This window comes from Atta cephalotes, assembly GCF_000143395.1.
Source record: "Atta cephalotes unplaced genomic scaffold scaffold00023, whole genome shotgun sequence".
Lineage (NCBI taxonomy): Eukaryota > Metazoa > Arthropoda > Insecta > Hymenoptera > Formicidae > Atta > Atta cephalotes.
In genome coordinates this window covers 695,788-716,749 of record NW_012130087.1, presented here as the reverse complement: position 1 = coordinate 716,749, position 20,962 = coordinate 695,788, and the positions used below count along the sequence as shown (strand labels likewise).

The 20,962-nt window shown below is 36.0% G+C and overlaps 2 protein-coding genes across 2 annotated transcripts; one reads left to right on the top strand and one right to left on the bottom strand.

The window, feature by feature from the left end:
* The first annotated feature begins 1,603 nt into the window (after nucleotides 1-1,603).
* LOC105619824 (dual specificity protein kinase CLK2) lies at nucleotides 1,604-8,913 on the top strand. The gene is made up of 9 exons (XM_012201341.1): nucleotides 1,604-2,716; nucleotides 5,107-5,185; nucleotides 6,605-6,671; nucleotides 7,114-7,227; nucleotides 7,358-7,448; nucleotides 7,760-7,930; nucleotides 8,037-8,166; nucleotides 8,256-8,506; nucleotides 8,701-8,913. Exons 1-9 carry the CDS (start codon nucleotides 1,604-1,606, stop codon nucleotides 8,911-8,913), a joined length of 2,229 nt encoding a protein of 742 aa, XP_012056731.1.
* A 1,709-nt stretch (nucleotides 8,914-10,622) lies between these two features.
* LOC105619823 (NADP-dependent malic enzyme) lies at nucleotides 10,623-20,262 on the bottom strand. Its single transcript, XM_012201339.1, has 8 exons — nucleotides 20,129-20,262; nucleotides 18,594-18,744; nucleotides 13,234-13,392; nucleotides 12,742-13,104; nucleotides 12,265-12,576; nucleotides 11,259-11,627; nucleotides 10,847-11,141; nucleotides 10,623-10,738 (listed from the first exon to the last, which is right to left on the bottom strand). The coding sequence occupies exons 1-8, from the start codon at nucleotides 20,260-20,262 to the stop codon at nucleotides 10,623-10,625; spliced, it is 1,899 nt and encodes a 632-aa protein (XP_012056729.1).
* Nucleotides 20,263-20,962: the final 700 nt, after the last annotated feature.

The following is a 20,962-nucleotide window of genomic DNA, read 5'->3' as shown; positions in this document are numbered from 1 at the left end:
TTTATTAATAGTATTAGAGTCCACGAACCTAATTCTAACACTAATTCTTTAGTCAAGCGCTTTTGGTTTTAGACCATCAAGTTTTTTAGAGTTTAGTGACGTATGCTCAATTTGTTTATTCATTTTTCTTTTGATATTAGATTCTACATGAGATTATTTCTACATGGGATAAGATCGAACAATTTTAATGATTATCGAGTTAGATGATCAGATGTCACCTAAAGAGATTGTTTTTAATAATATTCACTTGATTTTCTTAAATCTAAAAATTAATAGAAACGTTAACTTCAATTGTCGCGAGGACCTTTCCTTTAAGTTATCTTTGAAAACTTAGTTTTCATGATTGGAACAAAATTTTGAAAAGGAATTTCAATAACTGGATAAATTATAATATGAATAATCGTACAATTTCTCTTTTCTCTCGTATTTCTTCTCATGATTACTTTCTCCAGAATCTTCCAGAAGAGACTGTGCTGTAAGACTCAACATCTATTCTTCAACATCCCAATATATCGCTGCCTATTAAAAACAATACCAGCCATTATTGAGTAGACAATATTGAGCCGTGCAATAGATCTACTTCTACATTTGATTGGCATTCCGAAATTTCTATGTGTGTCAAGGTATACGGAGCAAGCAAGCAAGAGAGAAAGAAAGAGATTGCGTGAAAATATGCGCTTATGATGATTTGCTGATGTGTTCGCGTACATATAACAGGAAGCGTGCCCTTCATGGACATATATTTTCTATGCACCAGGAAGCACGACAGCGTTGCCAAGCATAAGCTTGCAGAACTTGGATACATTTCGAATAAACGTTCCGAGACAATTTACGTAATACCTCGCGGATCCCTCTCTTTTCCTATTTCTTCGCCCTCCTTGTCTTCTCCACTTTCCACCTGCGCTTTTCTTCGTCTTCCTCCAATTCCGCTCGTCTGTTTCTCCTTCGCCGTAATCGCGTGTGCGTTACGCTGATCGACTCCCCTCTCCTCCCTCTCTCTCTCTCTCTCTCTCTCTTTCTCTTAGCTCTACTCCGTATCCGATCGCTCTCGAAGAGCCGCTTTCGAGAGAGGTGGACGAATCGTTCTCTTCAGAGCGGGCACACCACTGCTCCCTGGTATTTTTAGTACGACGAGAGAGTATTTGGCGGGGCGCACTGAATTTCGTCTTCTCCTTCTCGTTGTCGTCGTCGCCATCGCCGTCGTCGTCGTTACCACTGTCTTCGTCTTGGTCTTCATCTTTATGAACGGTCGACATTGTTCATCCGTCATCATCATCCCACTGATTGTCATCGTGATTATAGTTTAGTGCTTTTCTCGAGTGGCGTTCTTTCGCCTTTAGTGATCGGCGTGTTCACGCCTTATCGTAGTGATGTATCTGCGTAGAAGACCATTTCGTCAGTCTCGGTGTCTTCGATCGCTCTTGCGGCCACTCTTCTTGCATGACTTAATCACTACGACGGCTCAAGCATGTTGCGCTGAGATTGTTTCGCGAGATCCAGGACGATCTTGAGTGATTTCGATCCGTCAAGGGTCAAATTGATTGAGCTGGAAAATTGGCGATTTTATATAATTCGATTTAACAGCAATTTCAAGCTAGTCCAAATGTTTATATTCGCGCCGCGCGACATGTCGATCTCCCGACATGGCTCTGTCTCGCGACGGGGTCGTTTCGCACGCTCGTCCACAACGACGAGCGTGACGCAAATGCTAAGCGACTCCTGCACGAGTCTCCTCCAGAAATTGACTACGAGAGTACGCGGAACATCTGCACTTAATGACCGCAATGTTGGTTCCACGGCGAGACGATCGCCTGTTGTCGGCCGACTGGGTACCACAAGAAGTCGCTTGGAGAACAAGTATAGTACGATTTTAGATAAATATTCCGGCAAGAGACACGTCGACAATTCGGAACGAAGCGGTCGCGGTTATTCGCGGAAACAAGAGCGAGATCACAGCTATTATCACCGAGACGACAGTCCGTTTGTGCGCGACGACAAGACTCTAGAGCCTTCGATGACTCGTACTGTCATCAAGAGTCCCACCAGCGTGCTTCTCAGCGAGAAAGCTTATCCCTACGTGAGTTCCGCAATAAGCAGAGAATCCAGACGCGAGAAAACGCCCGCCTACAACCGCACAACTCGGCAAACTTTATTGAATTCAGAAGCTTATCGCCGTTACGGCAGACACAAGTCCGGACATGCGGAAACGCGTAATAGGAAGGTGAGGCCGCATCGAAATGGCAAGAGCGAGCAATTGGAAGCTTCAACGTCCCTAAGATTATCCCGACCAGCCAAAATCGAACCATTGACGTTTGTGGATAGCAAAGAAATTATGGTCGATCCGGACAAGACGCCAGTCGCAAACAGCAACATGGAGAACCTCAATGACGTTCTCGTCGCTCAAAATGGTATGCGGAACGAATGTTATCCGTACGACGCATTAACGGAGGATGTGGATCCAGTGATCTCGGACCGAGTAGCCAAGCGAAAGGAGATCCAAGGTCTAATCTTGAAGTACGCCGCTATGGAAGACACTTATAGTCAATTGGCAGCTGGTGGACAGGCGAATGTACTTCCTAGCACGACGGATCTCATCGCCAGCAAGTACAAGAAGAGCAATCACTATAGCAAGCAGAAAGACGACGTATCCAAGAGCACAGTAGCTTCGGGTAGCGCGAGTGCGATTAGCGAGGTGGACACGATTCACGACGCGATCGTAAGTTGTCGAGCCATGAGTTGCCCGGATTGCGCGATCTCACGAAAGTGACGCCGTTTTAAGCAGAGCGTGTCCATTGCCGCTGTAGTCTTGTTTTCCTCGTTCTCACCTGCGTGTTTGCGTGTGTGTATGTATTTAATTACAGACGCGCGTATGCAATTCGTGTGAAATCCCTTTCCGCCCTAGCACTCCTTAGATTCACGCTGACTGACGTCTATTTCGCGAGCCCGTTGAAAAGCCTATTAACCGTAGTAATCTTCGCTGCCTCTCCGATAAGCTAAACAATGCACGTCTGCCAATGTTTGTTGTGAGAATACCACGAGGATATCTTGGAATACTCCGACTACCACGCCAATCTACCTTATCGTGATTCCGAATGTAATATTTATCAATCTATCTCCTATTTCCAATTTGAGGATTGAGAGTAACACGTTCCATGAATAACATACATATGCGATGTAGATATTGATTATATTTATATTAAGATTCTAATTAAATCTGACCATTTAAATTGTTTGGGAAAACCATCATCTTACATGATTGCTAAATATTCAAGATTATCTCGGTATATTTGTGAAAAGCGAACTGAATCTTAATACTAAAAGATCGGTATTAAGATCGAAATTGTATTCACATTAAAGATGCAAGTATTTTGTTTCTAATTATCCATTTTTTTATGATCTTAATAACATGTTGAGAGTACGAAAGACTACGAGAGAATACGTGGCTCTGCTTCTCCTCTTTCTGTTTGATTTCACCGTAGAAGTGACTAGTGATCGACGATCCGAAAAATGCGACAGTACAGTCCGCGTGTCGTATTCTTGATAAGGTAGGGTTGAAACCCCGATCAGTATTGCTCCATATTGCGGCAATGAGGATCGTGCCCCATGAGGATCGAGAGATATCTCTATCGATCGTCGTGGAGCGGTGGTTTACGCGAACACGTAAGTACTATGACAAGTCTATCAAGCAATTAACAGTTTAACTAAGCTACCCCTCCGTGTTAGATGAAAGGTAACGTGTTACAAGCACTTCGAAGAAGCTGTCCGGTTGTCCGCGTTTTTTTTTTTTTTTTCCGTGTCTATACAGAGTGATTCATTTCAATCTTAATAGATAAATATTTAGAAAATATGCTGCTTTATCAAAAAATTTGCAATTTTACCAAAAACATTCCAAATAAAAATTGTATGATATAAAATAAAGAGAGAATCATCATACGTCTCCCTCCATACCATACAATTTTTATTTGGAATGTTTTTCGTAAAATTGCAAATTTTTTAAATATTTGCCTGTTAAAATTAAGATGAATCACCCTGCATATTTTTCGTCGAGATTTGGATTTGAGTAAATCAGAATAATTCGTTATTTTGTTCGCAAAATTATCGTCGATCAAATATAGTATCAAATATATATTGTCATTTAAATCATTGTCATATATGTTATCGCGATTATACGTGTACATAACGCACATGATTCTCTTTCTGCTTTTCTCTGTCTGTCTACGTTAGAATGTGCATTTGTAGTTGTTTCATGTCGTATCAAGTGCTCTAATCCGTAGAGCCGTGCGCGTCTTGAGACGGCTCCTTCAAGGCATATACCAGGTCTAACACGAATACATATATATATATATAACGAGTATATAAAAAAGCGAGCGAAATAAAAAAAGAACCGAAAACGGATAAATAATTAAAATAAGAAAACGACTGCCGTATGAAAAAATAAAAAAAGCATAGAATAAAGAAAAAACGTAAAAAAGTAACGAAAAGAAAAGAATATACATATTATGTGCCGATGGTAAATTCGTAACCGCAACTTTCTGACTTGGCAAACCATTTTGCCCTCTCCCCTTTCTCTCTGATTGTTGGGTTACCATCTCCGTTGTAATGGAATGGAATGGAATGGAAACGGATATGGCACACACGGATTGGTCACAACTATGGTCGACCGGGTGCTCGGATCGGGTGGCGTCTCTCTCTCTCTCTCGGTGATGATGACGATGTTATCCTACCTTCCTACCCCCACCGACACACTCGTACGTTCGTCCCGTGCTTACACACGTGTCCTCTGCCGCGTGTTACACGGGTCTCCGTCGACTCGCGGTGGTGGTGGCAACGATGGTGGATGGCACGGTGTATGGCGATCGGTTGATGATCGGCGACCGCTCGACCTGGCGTGCATCTGATGGCCACGTGGATACGGCGGATGTGACCTGACGACCCATCGACCGTCCCAACGGCGCCTCAACTCTGGATATGTGGCATCTACGTCCGGCGCGACCTGTTACTGAATCGGACTGACGCGAACACGGAATACCGAACACGGCGGGTCCGCGGCCTGCGATTGGGTCCAACTCTTGGCACGCACCGATATCGATACGCCGGCCCAAATAGAGCCCACGACCGCCCTCCGTCGAGGACGACGAAGACGGCCATCTTGTATACCAATCCGGCGATCTCCTGGCCAATAGATGTTCGTGATCATGTGAATACACTCATTGTAGTAGATTTAAGCAAGCCTCAGGTCGATTAACTGATCGGTTATCTACGGTATCTGCCCATACTTTCTATCTTTTTCTTTCTTTTTCTCTCTTTCTCTTTCTCTTTGTCTCTTGTCTCTTTCTTTCGTTTCTTTTTTTTCCTCTCTTTTTCACTTCTCCTCGCCTGAATTATAGGTATTATATATGAAATAATATTTACACTACAATACAAGAGTAACAGTACGCGTTAATCACATTATGTGTCAATGTTCTCGCTGAACGTCGCCGTTCAGCATACACATACGCGTATATATAGAGATATGTTGTATACATTTATATATATATACATATATATATATTATGATACCACTTATTCGTACACATTTGTGCGGTTCTCTGTCTAGATCGAAAATTCTCCCTGTCGATCTTTTCGTCGCGCGCTCGGGATACGCGAAAGAGCAGAAAAAAAGATATAGTTTCTCTCTGTCTGTCTGTTTATATACAATTTATTTCAGAAAGATAAGTAATAGCATATATATAGTACATCTATTCACCACGTGTTTCGACAGCACGTAGGAAATCCGTCGGCTCGACGATGACGACGACGGTGATGATTATCGGGAAGCCGGCGCAAAAGAGATTTTGCTTTTTGATTCCTCGCTGAATCGAGGATCCCTTCAAACGCGAGGATGATTTGATGGAGAGAGGCAGAGAGCTTGGAGGAAGGGAGTAGAGACAAATGAGAAAGACCGAAGGGCTTCTTATTTGCGCTATCTTCTCGATATGTCGTCCTCCTCGGGACGGCGAGTTCCTCGCTCTTGATACTCGTGCACACGTGCGAGGACGACTGGCATTTACTTTCGCTGTATCTCTTATATATCATTGAACTCATTGTCTACTCGCTGTGTAAAGAATAAAGAATGGAAAATGATAAAAGGATTCTCCCGTGTGATCGACAGTAAATGCCACGTTCCGTGCGCCAGTTCAAATAGAGTTACGCTGCTTTTACCCCGTTTTAGGACCTTTAGGAGAGCAGCAATATTTTCGATCGATACCATTTAAACTATACAATACCGTTCCATGTTTATTCGTTATCCCGTTCACTATGAACCGCGCGTGTACGATAACGCACGATCGGCCGAACGCCCACATGGAAGAGTCTCGCCCGCGTTCCTTTAGGATCTCATTTTTCTTCTTTTTTTTCTCTTTCAAATGCGACAACTCTCTCCTCAAGAGAGTGGCCTTTTTTCTTCTTTGTATAAGGGAGCGATAGACAAGGGGCATTCAAAGACTTTTTTGTCATGAACGAAAGGGTGCTTCGTCCAGTTAGTGAACGCAAGCGAGCACTCTCTCCTTTCGTGGGCCGCGAGGCTCATATTTGCTGGGCATTCACCTTCATTTTTACATTACAGATAAAGTACTGGCCACCCTAGGAGAGGGTACTTTTGGAAAAGTTGTCAAGGTTAAGGACTTGCAAATGTAAGTTCCAGTTCACATAAGTACATAGGTAACATAACTTCGCGTTTCGCACTGTCTACTCATATCTTTCTCTTTCTCTCTCTTTCTACCTATTTATTTTTATTTATCTCTTTTCGCCTCGGTTCTTCGCGCGTCATCATCAATTCGCGCGCCGAGGAAAATCCTAAATGCGCGCGTTGCGCGACGTACCACAGGCAGAAATAGCCATCCGGCACTGTCACAAAATAACACGCGAGTAGTTGCAATAATAGGATGGCCTTGCACTTTGTTTTACGGGCTGGGCGTTTGCGACGGCCACGAATTAGATCTCTTTAGCGGAATACAAAGTTACGGCAAACGTCCGCGTGAAAATATTCTCCAGCTTCGTCCTCATAGGATATGGGATTTGAGCTGGCGGGAGATAGTTTTAATATCAGATATCATGATCGATGTTACATTCTAGGGATCATGTGATGGCTCTGAAGATTATTAAAAACGTGGAAAAGTACAGGGAAGCAGCAAAGCTAGAAATAAATGCTCTTGAAAAGATCGCTAATAAGGATCCAGAAGGCCAGCAGTTAGTATTTAATTGTTTTATTTATTCTTTAATCTTTAAGTATCTTTGCGATGTAAAGCTACTCTAGGATATTTTGTTTTAATATGTAAGGTTTATGAAACGGTGATAATTCACTATTATTTCATTTCAGTCTATGTGTAAAGATGCTCGATTGGTTCAATTATCACGGACACATGTGTATCGCTTTCGAAATGCTCGGTCTGAGTGTTTTCGACTTCCTGGTAAATATTGAACTTTATGACGAATTGGATGCATTAGTACGCACTGGTAGAAACCAAATGTATATTAGTCTATCTACATACAAAAACATAATATAAATGTCTTGATTGATGAAATGCTTAATATAGATTTTATTGAACACACAGTGTAATTGTATTGAACATTTCGCGGTCCAATCCGTTTATGTACAATGCACACGCTTTTACATCAATTTATATATGATAGTCTTTAAGATATAATACTAGTCAAACCAAATTTGCTATTAGACTCTGACGCTATCAGGTCTAAGATATTGATGAAGTTATTTTTACAGAGAGATAACAGTTACCAGCCATATCCGTTGGAACATGTTAGGCACATGGGCTATCAACTTTGTTACGCTGTTAAGTTTTTACATGATAACAAACTTACGCACACGGATCTTAAACCGGAGAACATCTTATTCGTAGATTCGGAATACGACAGCACATATAACAACAAAAAGGTATGCTATTGTTAATATTTTCTATTATCAATTTACCAAATCTCGATTTGGCATATAGAATAAGCTTCATTCTAAAGTGTTTCAAAAAAAGCTTTTTCTTTTTAAGCGGAGAGACATGAGACGCGTGAAGCGAACCGACATCAAACTTATTGACTTTGGTAGCGCTACTTTCGATCACGAACATCATAGTACAATCGTTAGCACAAGACATTATAGAGCACCCGAAGTGATTTTAGGTGAGGTGCTCCTCTTAAAATATTCTTTTGATCACGGCACGTACCTTTGTATCGCTGTTATTATTAATCTTATATTTTTCTGTACGTAGAATTGGGCTGGTCTCAACCCTGCGATGTTTGGTCCATTGGTTGCATCTTGTTCGAGTTATACCTGGGCATCACGTTATTCCAAACACATGATAATCGCGAGCACCTGGCGATGATGGAACGTATACTTGGCACGATACCACATCGCATGGCTCGCAAAACTAAGACCAAGTACTTCTACCATGGCAAACTGGATTGGGATGACAAGAGTTCGGCCGGTAGATACGTACGAGATAATTGCAAGCCATTACATGTTAGTATTTTGATTTGACTTCAATTAAATTCCTATATCAAATTATGAATTAAAAAAGACTCAAATAGCGAGACTAGAGCGAATAAAAATTTAAAATGTAGATTATAATTTGTTTAATTAATGACAAAATAATTTTCGATATATAATGTAATTTTTGGTTGTTCATAAAATAATATATATTTTTGTCTGTACAGCGTTATATGCTGTCTGATGATGAAGAACATCGTCAGCTGTTCGATCTGGTTCAACGAATGTTGGAGTACGAACCCTCGCAACGTATTACTCTGAAGGATGCGTTGACTCATTCGTTCTTCGACGCTTTACCAGCATCCCAGAGATTGCCTGACCCGCGAGCAGCTGGTGATTCTCAACAATCTCACGAACGATCACATTCACTCTCTCGATGAAGCTAGGAAAGGGACCGATCTCCGTGCTGGACAGACACTCCACTTTCAACGACACTACTGCCCTATGTCTTCGTTCTAATATCATTAATTTTTATGAAAACATGTCTATCGTAACTACGAGATCCGATGATGTGACGATGCGAACGTTGATTTTGAAAAATAGTGCGTGTATGTGTGTATAAATACTGATCATTGGAATTCCTCATTTCATCTGCACTCAGCACTGATTTAATTTGAAATCATATAGAGGAACTATATATAGAGAAAGCAGTAGTGCGGTGGTGCCGTGGAACTTGGACTAATTCGATATATCTAACGAACGATCAGATTACTACTCGTTGCCCGATAAGCTCCTGGGTGATCCGCGTTTGTTTTTATCGCATGTCTACCATGAGACAAGTTTTTGTCTATCATGAGACAAGCGACAAGGTCCCTGTTACTGGCACGCAAAGGCCAGTGTGTCTGCTCAGTGTAGCGTAACAGAGTCCCACAATTGTAAACAATTTTTTAAATGCTCTTCTGTACATTTTTTGTCCCTTAAATTTATTACAATATTACTAGATATAAATGAATTTGGAATAAAGATCACTTTCGGGGTCAACAGTTCATAATCTGTTTTGAATTGACGACTATGAAGTGTTTTGACAGTAAGTATCGGACTAGTGAAAAAATAAAATGGATAATAGTTTTACTCATACACGTCAATGAGTTGACAGAAATTGAGAAAAAGCGAGCGAGAGAGGAAATGTGTGAATAACAATCACCACAATTCATCGTTGTGAATTATATACATCTTGAAATGTAAGAATACATAATTGTCTTAGAAAATATTCTCTCAAACAATTCTTTTATTCATTTCTGATAAGTCCATCATACAACATAACCTAAGTTGAATAAGCATAGCATAAGGCCGCTGGACTAATGAATATCTTATAACTCTTATGTAAATCAATATGTCTTTATGCTGGATGCTTATTGATCTGGTAGCATTGTGCATGTTTATACAGCTTATGTCATTTTGTGTGTAATAGGCTACACATTGAATTCGGGAAAAGAATTTGCAAACTTATTCGCGATGTATGTGCAGACTTAACATCGCCTTGTAAATTCTTGGCCTAATTAAGTAATATTTTTTGTCGATTATTGTCTTGTGAAGATTTAAATTAAATTAATGACGTATATTGAATATTGCGAAAAATAATCGAACATGAAGAAGCAATCTTCACTTTTTTGTCACAGACTTTTCATTTGCACAACTGTCATCCGTATAAGTTTTGTTTGATCTTAGTTATACTAAGTCTACGAAATGAACAATATTATAGCTACTGTTCGTCAAACGCGATTGAGAATATCTAGGATGTTCTGCAGAAAACAAAAATATTTCTAGTAGCAATAAATACATTTCTTTCAAAGTAGCGTCGATATTTATTTGTTTAACCAGCAAATCAATTCTTACATCGAACTTGTATACTTTTTTATTTGCAAAAAATTCCTTCATATTAAACACAAATTCATTCTTGCGAATTTTAATAATTAAATATTGATCACGTTTGCACATACTTGTTAGAAATAAGCCCGGTCAACAGACTTTAAAAAAGCGAGGAAGATTCCCAAAGAATTCTCTAAACATGTATATTATTATTCTTTCATAGATCCGAAATAATCAAATAAGTATAAAATCAAAGATAAAAATCAAATTAATGAAAGTATTACATTGTTGGCCATGAATAAACTGGAGGAATTGCCGATTTATAGCTTGGATCGTATAATTGTGCCTTGATAAAACTCTCGTAATCTGAAGGCTCCGGATAGACAGTTGCTAGAGCTGTGTATAAAAAAAAATGTATGAATAATTTATATTATGTAGCAGAATATATGAGACGCTTTGTTTGTCTTCTATCTTTTCTAACACATTTGGAGTATTTATACTCACATTTTTCATAAGCATATTTCATGATTGCACATGCTATACACAACGAACATTTCTGTATATCGGCCAATGGTGGGTAAAGATTACCGCTGTCCAAATCGGCTTGCGTTACCAAGTCGGAGAGAGCCGTCGCGGCAATAAGGAAAGTTTCCTCGGGAATGGTGCGCATACCAGCGCATATTACGGCCAGCGCGATTCCAGGGAATATGTAACTATTATTACCTTGACCAGGATAGTAAGTTTTATTGTTATATGTGACTGGTGGAAAAGGCGAGCCGCTTGCGAATAAGCATCTTCCCTGCGCAATTCAAACAATGCTTGATTAAAATTATTCAGGAAACGTCAGCAAAATTTCATATTAAAAATTTATTTTTCAATGAATGTAGAGAATTATTCTCACAAGTTAACTTCTTACCTCTGTAGCAATATATGCTTCTTCCGCGGTGCACTCTGCTTTGCTCGTTGGATTACTCAGAGCGAAAATAATGGGTCTCTCATTGATACGCGCCATTTCCCTCAATATTTCTGTTGTGAAGGCACCCCTGATAGCAGCTGCGCCAATAATAACCGAAGGTTTGGCGGTCTTAACAACATTGAACAGAGTGTCGATTGGCTTATCCTCACGAGCAAAGTGCAATTTATGCTCCGTCAGTCCGCCTTTTGGACGATCTTTCACTATCAATCCTTTTGAATCTACCATCCAAATTTTGCTCTTAGCTTCTTCCTTAGTTATTCCTTCTTTTAGCATTGTCATCACGCACAATGCCGCGATACCTAATGACGCCTACAAATAATTCATCAAAGTGTATTCTACTCTTCGAATATAATCTATAACGCGACTAAGGTATCTATTCTGTATCTCTTACCGACTATAATATCATTATATTGTCGTTGCGCAGCTTTTTTACTATATACAAAACCTGTGCAATGACAATGTAACAATATTATTACAGTCATTAAGAATTACAGAATAGGCCCTTAAAACACAATTGTGTTTTTGTCGACAGTTAACATATTCTCTAGTAAAAATTTTTCTCTAGTAAGAATTTTCAAAGAATTTGTTAGAATTTCTAAATAATTTTATAACTCTTTCTGAGGAAATTTCTCAGATTTTTTAAATACAAATTCGAAGTTCTTCAAAGTTTTTCGTACATATAATATGTATAATATGTATAAAATGAAATATTCTAAGATTTCTTATTCTATATTTTTTAAAATTTTATAAGATTTCATCAGAGAGAGAAATTACAAAACAACATTACAGAAATTTTAGAATATTTCAGAATTTATATGAAGAATTCTAAGAAAAGATATATATACTTTAAAAGATATAACTTTCTCAATTTTTCTGAAAAGTGTTCCACTTCGTAAAATTCTGAAAAAATTTTTCATCAGGATGAACTGAATATTTTGATAGTAACCTCTCCAGCACCCTGAAATACGATTGTATTCTCTGAGAGCTTTGTCTGCGTAACACGAAGTGATGCCAATAACCCGGCAACAGCGACAGAGGCGGTACCCTGAATATCATCATTAAAGGTGCAATATTCCTTGTGATATTTTTGAAGCAATCTGAACGCATTAACATTTCCGAAGTCTTCGAATTGAATTAACGTATTCGGACCAAATCGCTTCACAACAGCCTTCATAAACTCGTCCACGAAGTCGTCATACTCTTGTCCAGTAACACGTTTGTGTCTGTGACCGATATATAGGGGATCATTCAACAAAGACTGCAAAAAGATTCAAATGTATAAGATTCAAATGTATAGATTTAAGATTAAAGAAGAAATTAATGCGAAATATTTATGAAAAAATATATTATTTTTTATGTTTCACATTCATAACGAGGGAATCAATGAAGGCGTTTACCGTAGATGTGATGTATTTTCGCATACCTGGGTATTAGTGCCGACGTCCAAAGTGATAGGCAAACAATGGTGGGGTTTGATACCAGCTAATGCGGTATACAATGACAATTTACCTACGGGAATGCCCATGCCGTGAGCACCTAGGTCACCCAATCCCAATATTCTCTCACCGTCCGTGACAACGATTGCTCGTACGTCGTGTTCGGGCCAATTTTTCAAAACGTCATAGACATAGCCTTTATCGTGAATGCTTATGAAAAGGCCACGCGGCCTACGGTAAACCAGACCGAATTTCTGACATGCTAAACCCACGGTCGGCGTATATACCAATGGCATTATTTTATCTACATCTTCTGCCAACAAACGGTAGAAGAGTTTCTCGTTTCTATCCTAAGGAATAAGATCCTATGTGAGAATCAACGCATATGAGAAGAGCAGGCCTGATCAAGCGGGGACGGGGAAGACCACTAATATAGCGTCTCCGATCAAGCGACAGCGATAACTGTCGTGTTCATGTACCAGTAGGCCTATGAGATATATGTATTTTGAGAGATCATCCGTGTAGTGTTCCAGATTAAGACGACAAAGCTCTAACTGTTCTTCTTGGGTTTTTACGGCTGCCGGTAGAAGACCATGTATACCCAGTATCTGCCTTTCCTCAATACTGAACGCCATACCCTGAAACGTGATAATAACACATTAAATACAGCACTTAAAACGAAATTTAAAAAAAATTCACTGAACAGCTCTGTCTTTCTTAAAAATTAAAAAATATAGAAAAGAAAAAAATGTAATAAATTTATAATCCTATTTTATTTATCAAAATATATTTCAATTGTCTTGATTATTCGGACTATTTCTACGAATAACATCGAACGTTGCACGTGTATCGCTGTTCCTTTTCTTGCGATATTGGCAAAAAATTAATTGATGAGTCAGAATCAGAGCATCAGACTAGACTTTGACCTTCAATCAAAAGGAATGATACTGTAACTGTTAACAGTATTAACAGCAGTCATTAGTAAGCATGGGTGAAAGGTGATCAGCTGATCGTCGTCCCACTTCGATTTTTACAAATGCTAATATTGCATAAACGTTACATCTAGTGATCGTGATTTAAATATATTATGTAGTGTATGTGTGTGTGTGTGTATATATATATATATATATATATCAGAATTTATCCTCAAGACTCATTTTCATAATCCACATCCTCTCAAGGATAATGATATATAATATGCCTTTGGCAACACGTTGTGTCTAATTGAATCAATTGAATTGGATGATGTTAGGCAAAAAACGAGTTTATAAAAATCTTACAAGAGCGATTAAGAAAAGCGATTAAGAAAAGATTCGATTGCATTATTTGATCGACATCAAATCGATAGTACTTTGTACTTCAGAGACGCTTTTAATGTTTAATTCATTCCCTCGAAATAGAGTAAGTTTAATCTAAAATATTTTAACAGTGTGTATTATCAGAAATAATGTTACAAATAGGACACCTTTTATATTTGATTAAATTATAGACAATAACGCGTATATTGTTGGCATAGTGATGTAGTTACGGCTTGCAGGACATTGCCAATGCGTTTTTGAAACGAACGTTAGACTGTGCCAGGTATTCATTGAACTAACGGTTGACTTAAACAGAATGTTGTCAATTTACTTATATAGTAAATGCTTTATATAATTATTCTACTATTAAAATTTAATAAATTTCTGCGTTTCTCTCACTCGTCCTTTAAATGTAAACTCACCATTAGTAGAAATTTAAATAGACTGTCTGTGTCAACTTTGTATTGTGCTATATTATTACAATAATTACATGATTATAATATTTACGGTTATAAATTTGTTACAATACTAAAAAATTGATGAAAGAATTGAATACTTGATATGAGTAAAATTAAAAGTAAAAAGAATGAAATACTATTATAATTCTTTTGTTCTCTTTTGCTCTTTCTGATACCTTTTCAGTATTTTCTACTAATTAATATCGACAAACAAGATTAAAGTTGCAAAATTAATGAATGTAATAAACTATAAGATGGAAATGATGAAGAATGATAATGTAATAGATTTATAATTAATGGAACGTCAACATTGAAAGAGCAGTATAATTTATGACACAATTTGTTATCTCACTGACTTATCTCGACTGCGGTTAATGAACTGCATTATTTTGCGATATGATTTCATTTACCTTCAAATACCGGAAAAGTGCAGTAGCGAGCGTTATACCCATAAAGGGATAAACAAGACCAGTCTGATTTGATTAATGATCAAACTATCTATAATATTTCTTAATCACTTTACATTCTTTCATTCCCTTTTTCTTTGTTTAATAGTTTTATTAAATAATAAATGATATTCGATTTTTCTTTAATTCATCTCTTTTTTTTTTAGAAAAAAATCTAAAATCAATGTTTCCTTAGGGAAAAATTAATTTTGAGTACTAAAAATTAAAATACAATTAGATTTACGAGATACATTTTATATATATAAAATTCTTATTAAATATTGTAATCTTCTTATATAAGATATATATATATAAAATAAACCGCATATAATGTTATTTTTGCATACCGGAAATTTTTCTCGTTGAAAACAGATATCGTGCGACCAATGTTTCCGTATGCTGGTTTCCGATAATAAGGCATTGTCTTATCATGTTGTCGTTACATGTAAATTTTTGCGTGATAATGTCTACCGTAAGAATTATGTCACTCTTATATAAAATGACTCTCAATAATAAGATAACGCAGTTTTACACGAAAACATTTAATAACATTTAATAATATGTCGAAATATAGGATGATATGACATTTCTTTAATTGTATTGCTTGATCAATTTTTGTTGTAAAATTTTTTATAATAATTGTATTAATTTTTAAAAGGTGATGTTTCTTTTTTCAAATTAAACCTTGATCACATTGGTCACATCAGAGCGATTGTAATTGAATTTAATTCAATAGAAAGATCAGCGCTCGTGAAGAGTACTTTTCCATTAGCAAACTCGTCCCTGACTTTTGATGGACACTCTAAAGCTAACTTCATCGAAAGTTTTTATCTGACAATCTGAATAAAACTTTAATGAATATTCTATATATTTAAACAAGATTCTTCACTACTGTTTCTAGTGATCTTTTATTATTTACAATTGGATATGAAAAAAATAAAATGTTAATAAATTTAACTTAATTTAGAATATAAATTTATTAATATAAAATTATTATTTATAATTTAAAAGACTTTTTAAATTTTATAATGAGTAATTAAATTAATCCAAGAAGATCAATAATTCCTCTTTCTTAAAAAACGAACTTTTTATTATTTAAAAAATATAAAATATTTATAATAAATGTATTTTTATGAATTAAAGTTTCTTCAATTTACATGGAGCACTAAAAATTTTTATCTTATTTAACATTATAGAATATCGCAGTTTTATTCGTTTAATGAAGTATAATTTTTGTAGCTTATATATTACTTTATATGAATAAGTTGATAATATTGACAAAATTTTTTGTGGAAGTTTTTTATAAATTTTATAATTGCAAAATAAAGCTAATTACTTGTTTTCAAATTACTCATTTTTGCATATACCAATTTTGTAAAATTTTTTCTTCTATTTTCTTCATAGTGCTTAATTTGCTATTGTATAATTATACTATTGTATTCTTTGTTCTTTTTATCGCAATAATATTATTAATAAAATATAAATATATTTTTTATCAATATGATTATTCATATTAATTAAAGCACATTTAATGCAAGATTCTCTATATTCAGCAACCTCGAAAGCATTTTTAATCATATTTTCTTAGACATACAATTACAGTAGAAGATAAGGAAAAGAGAAACTGAACTCATTAAAATCGAAATTAATCGAAATTATAATTATTAAAATTAAAGCTCCCATTTCATCTCAAGGAATAAGTGTGAATTTCGTAAAATATTTTATATATATATATAAATATATTTTTCGAGAATTAAGCAACTAAAAGGGAAAGTTAAGATGACAGTGTGATTATCGCGGTAAAAAAGAAAGTTGAAATTTGGGCGAGACATGCAAAAGAGAAAGTCCAAGCCTTTAGTCCAAATGTGAGATCGCGAAATGAAGCGCAAACATGAACGAGTACCCTTCCATCCACAGCGAGTAGAGCTTCAGGGATGCGCGTAGTCCGATTCTGATCCGGAACGAGATTCCACCAATCGGTCTCCATTTTATCTAGGTACACTCCGAACTTTTCCCTCGTATCTCAATTTTCGTATCTCATGACAAACAACCGACCGTGGAAACGGTTGCTGGGGTTCTTGACTCCCGTGACGGCGACCCTTCGGCTCATGCATGGATCGATAGGCAGCCCTATTCTTGAATTCTTGAATATAAAGTGACTCCATGACCTACCGCAAGAATTACGTGTACCCGTTGCTTAAAAAAAGGAGAGTGGTCATATCACAAAACGAATTCGCGAATAATTTCGCAGATACAACTCTAAAAACGTTTACAGAAATAAAAAGAGGGTAAAGTTTTATTCTTTTAATTTTTTAGTGCTTATTTTCTTCAATGAAAAGATTTTATTTACTACAACCAACAGAATCTTGTTCCTTATTATGAATAATATAAAATCGCTACTTATAATTTAAAAAATTTTTCAAATTTTATAACGAATAAATGTAATCCAAGAAGATATCAATAATTCCTCCTTTTCAAAAAAGCAAATTTTTCAATATTTTAAAAATATAAATAAGATCATTTATAATAAATATATTTTGCAAAAATGTTAAAATAGTTTTAGTAGGTTTTTACGACCTGAAAGATATGATTAATAAAAATGCTTTCGAAGTTGCTGAATAGAAATTTTTCTGAATAGACGATAGATAAATTTTCGCATTAAGGTAAATCAAAAGGAAAGACTTAACCGTGTTGAAAAGAATTGAAAAAAGATTCTAATTTCTCTCTCAAAATAATCTAAATTACAGTATGATTTCAATGAAGAACTTAACTTTAAAGGAATTTGAAAATAAGGTTGTGAAAGTCCAGGGCCGTCTCTGTGAATGGGAGTTTAGCTATATCGAATTTCGAGATTGCGCAAGCGTAGAGGGCAATTACCGTGAAGAGTTTCGCGAAGTCATTCTGCAGTCTCACATTCTGCTGTCGAGTTGCAATCCGATTTGCCGTATGCAATTGTTGCACGCAGCAAAGTTTCAGATTTCGCTTTGCGAAACGTTCGCAAACTCTTAATCAGTATAGATTATCAGCTCATCAATTTGCGAATTTTAATTAACAGTTATAATTTTGTAATAAATCATACAAATATTCATTTCAATTTTTAAGCTGACCTGATCTTATCTTAAATTAGTTCAAAATTAGACTTCAATGACTAACAATGAACTCTTCTTCTATTTTTACAGAATAATAACGAGAAGATTTCGGACGATTGAACGTTTCATTGAATCAGATTCAAGCATTTGATGAAAGCGTTCTTTTTTCAGGATCTTCATGTTTCGGTAATTTTACTTCGGAGTCACATTCTATCTTACGTGCTATCTTACGGAAAGGTCTACAAGTGATACTATGATACTTTGCTGCTTAATATGGAAATGGATGTGTTGTCATTACAAATAACGAAAGTCGAAAGAACGTTCTAAATATAAACATCTTCTATTAAATTTGCTCATTATTTTCCTCTATAACATTTCGTCATCGTTTTTTTCGTCTAATTGCTTTTCGTGCTGAGTCAAGCATAAGTTGTGCAGATAACGTCAACGTGTACTCGAGTCTATCATAAGTAGAGATTATCTTTCGCACGATCTTCGCGACTCTCGTGACTAGCAATTGTACAACGCATTTTGTTATATACACAGCGTACCTTGTTCAAGTGCGGATCTCTAATGTGATCGAGGCCACGCAGAAGACCAGCGGAGACCGTGTCGCCGCTTCCTCGTTGGCCCAGCTGATCGCGTTCCAAGCTCGACATGCTTTTATTCTTGCTACAGTTAGGTTGTGTACTGCTCTGGGTCCTGCGAACGAATGCCACTTGTCTGAACAGTTTGCGCGCAAACGCATAGCAAGATGGTAGGACAGGGAACGCGATAGCGAAGTGACGTGACATGATGTGAGCACGTCGGCAAAATCACAAAGGGGTAGAATAATGAACACCGCCGTGCCACTAAAGGCATCCTCAATCCTTTATAAATCTTTCACTCATTATACATTGTTACATAAACAATGAAAACATTGATTATTTTTTAATTTATTTAATATTAAGAAATAATAATGCATGCCTTTTTATAATAAAATATGTCTTTTTATAAATCATAATTAATAAAATAAAGAAAACGAAATGACAAATATTAATACATTTTTATAAATATAATCAAAATTTTATCAATACCCAGTCAGAAATGATAATGAAATCGACGTTGATTCGATATATTTGTTTTATTTCAACTTATTGCACTGTGTGTACCAGTTCAGAAAGTGCAGCAATAAGAAATAGACCTAATATATATAAATATATAATTAAATATAATTATATTATATTCATGATATTATATACATACGAATTTAATTTATTTATTTTATTTATTTTTTTCGTTTTAGTAAAAATATATATATATTCTTATCAGTGCTATATATCTTATAATTATGTGATATAATACAAAATTACTTTTTATAAACACAATTAATAAATATAAATATTGAATTTTTTTAATGAAATTTCTGTAAAATTTTTGTCTATATTATGGATACGAGATCGCTTCACCTTAAAGGTGTAAATACAACACGTACCTGTGAACAGGCATGGTTTAGCGCATGCGTATTTATCGCACAATCATACGTTATATATACATTTACCAATAAATGTTTGATTCATCATGAAAAAAATATGCAAATATAATAATTTGCAGATGTCAATATTAGAAATTTAAAAACCAATATAATTGATGGGAACAAAGTTCAACGGAGTTAACGTTTTCAAACTCTTTTTCGCTTTGATTAGATCAAAGTTTAAAGTATACATTCAATCACCATGACTGAGCATTATTTTTCCAAAGTTATCGAGGTAATACGATAATGATATACGCGTAATTATCATGATTGTCACGAAAAGAAATGTAGTTAAGAAATTATATTAATAAAAAATTAGAAAATGGATAGAAGAATTTTTTTCTTCACATGCAACAAAAATTAATTTAATTGTGGGATATTCATTACTATTGGACGTTATGATAATTTCGTCAAACTGTTAAATATCGTCGTAATTTGTTCGACTTATGTAATAAGAAAAAATATCGCGGTGTCTTTCCTGAAGTAAAGTAAAAACGAAACTCAGCGAAGGTGACGCAAGAATTCTTGTGTTAAGTAAATTCAACAGAAATCGACGCAATTCGTCGACTTTACCTGCTCTTGGACAGGTGATGCTGATGGCAGATTTCAGATTCAAGATCGGAGATAGTGTAACGCAAGCTGCTCGATTGACGGAGAAAATTCGTCAAGTGACAGCTGAGCGGTATGAGGAACTGCCTCGTAGACATGTTTTATATAGACTAAACTGAACGTTTCGTGACGCGACTGTCTTATCATTCATTAGCGGGGAAAGAAGCGCATATCGCATCTTTATGCGTAGGCAAATCGCGTATTTGATGGAATTTTACTCTTTTTCCCCCCCTCCCCCCTCCACCCCGGAATTGGATCGCGAAAATAGAAGACTATGAATTTCTGTATTCTATAAATTGCTTATCTTTCCATTATTAGCGTGGGTAATAGATGATGTAATATTGATGAAATGAGATAACGATGCTAATTGTCGCGTTAGCCTTTACTCTTTCAACCGACAGCCTGATATGGTCACACGATTCATGCGATATTCTTTAGCCAATGTGAAATTCAGACATTATCTATGACACAATGTGTGTTGTGCGAATGTTAAATTAATGAAATATGTCAAATATTGTGATGGGGAAAAATTAAAAAATGGAATATTTTTTTTATCAATATATGGAGCAATATGTAATTATTAAGTTAATTCTTAAGTCACATAAATATAATTTCTGACACAAGTATAATTTTTCTGAAGATATCCTTGATGCAATCCTTTAGGTCATTTAGAAAGTAATTAGCAATAAGTTTGATCCACATATGAGATATTCAGAGAAAACAAGTATTATATTTGTTATCTATTTAGGAATAAGTATTATACAAGATGTTTTATTTTAAACATAATGGATCGAATAT

Coding starts and splice junctions, on each gene's coding strand:
- LOC105619824 (XM_012201341.1), top strand. CDS start 1,604: ATGTTTATATTCGCGCCGCGCGACATGTCGATCTCCCGACATGGCTCT. Junction 7,449..7,759: donor TGAGTGTTTTCGACTTCCTG/GTAAATATTGAA, acceptor TTATTTTTACAG/AGAGATAACAGTTACCAGCC. Junction 8,507..8,700: donor ATAATTGCAAGCCATTACAT/GTTAGTATTTTG, acceptor TTGTCTGTACAG/CGTTATATGCTGTCTGATGA.
- LOC105619823 (XM_012201339.1), bottom strand. CDS start 20,262: ATGTCTACGAGGCAGTTCCTCATACCGCTCAGCTGTCACTTGACGAAT. Junction 13,393..18,593: donor GAGATCCGCACTTGAACAAG/GTACGCTGTGTA, acceptor ATCACGTTTCAG/GGTATGGCGTTCAGTATTGA. Junction 11,142..11,258: donor AAGCATATATTGCTACAGAG/GTAAGAAGTTAA, acceptor TGAATTGCGCAG/GGAAGATGCTTATTCGCAAG.